This window comes from Phaethon lepturus, unplaced genomic scaffold (genome assembly GCF_000687285.1).
Source record: "Phaethon lepturus isolate BGI_N335 unplaced genomic scaffold, ASM68728v1 scaffold23445, whole genome shotgun sequence".
In the NCBI taxonomy this organism is placed as follows: Eukaryota; Metazoa; Chordata; class Aves; order Phaethontiformes; family Phaethontidae; genus Phaethon; species Phaethon lepturus.
In genome coordinates this window covers 4,792-5,913 of record NW_010542960.1, presented here as the reverse complement: position 1 = coordinate 5,913, position 1,122 = coordinate 4,792, and the positions used below count along the sequence as shown (strand labels likewise).

The 1,122-nt window shown below is 62.8% G+C and overlaps 1 protein-coding gene across 1 annotated transcript; it reads left to right on the top strand.

The window, feature by feature from the left end:
* Positions 1-5: 5 nt before the first annotated feature.
* RAX (retina and anterior neural fold homeobox) lies at positions 6-401 on the top strand (the record flags this gene model as incomplete). Its single annotated transcript, XM_010288215.1, has 1 exon — positions 6-401. A coding segment is annotated over one exon (396 nt), but the record flags the coding sequence as incomplete, so codon positions are not given.
* Positions 402-1,122: the final 721 nt, after the last annotated feature.

The window sequence follows — 1,122 nt, the reverse complement described above, 5'->3', positions numbered from 1 at the left end:
TGACCTCCATGAAGCTGCAGGACTCACCCATCCTCTCCTTCAACCGCTCACCGCAGGCAACACCCATGGGTCCCCTCAGCAGCAACCTGCCCCTGGAGACGTGGCTCAGCCCGCCTGTGCCCAGCAGCACGGCCCTGCAGACCCTGCCCGGCTTCGTGGCCTCACCACAGAGCCTGCCCGGCAGCTACACACCACCGCCCTTCCTGAACTCTCCGGCAGTGACCCATGCGCTGCAGCCCTTGGGGGCCATGGGGCCACCACCGCCTTACCAGTGCGGGGCCACCTTTGTGGACAAGTTCCCGTTGGATGAGGCAGACCCACGCAACACCAGCATTGCCGCCTTGCGGATGAAGGCCAAGGAGCACATCCAGTCCATCGGCAAACCCTGGCAGACAATCTGAACTCCCTCTTCAGCACCTGGGAGAAACCCACGGGGAAAGCCGGTCCTGGGATGCCCAAGGGACGCCCTCGCCCTGCTCTGGCTCCCACAGACGGCCAGGCAAGGGAGGGCTGTCACTTGCACCAGCCTTTCCCCCACGCCTTGACTTGCTTTGTGTTTTGCGGTCCTTTTAATTCCCTTTTCCACATGCCCTGCAGAGTTAGGGGCCTGATCATAGCTTAGGAAAAAAATCTCTTCAGCTCTCCCTCCTTGGCTGGACGCTTTAGTTGCAATAAAAGCTGCAGTAGAGCGAAGAGCTGTGTAAGGTGGCTGGGAATCGAGGCCTGCGTTACCTGGGGAGGGTTTTCTGGTTTTGCACCATTAAATGGCACAACCTGCAGGAAGGCTGTGCATCATGTTTCTGCACGTGAGTGGGCTGCTTGGGCTGGACCCTCCTCTGCCTGTGATGCACAGGGGGGTGGGACAGGCCTGTCTGGGGGCCCTTCTCCCTCCCACTCCAGCAGCAGGACCCTGCCCAAACTGGTGGTGAGCGGTGGGGGCTGGGGGCTGCAGCCCCATGGCAGGGAGTGCGCCCCAGCTGAGGGGGTCCCCACTTGGCAAGGAGGGGCCAGGGCCGTGGCAGTCCATGGGCCAGACGCAGCGCTCCCACAGCTGCCCTTGGGGGCAGCCCCGGGTTTGGATGGGCTTTCTCTCCCCTCAGAGAAGGGGATCGGCGGGGGCCG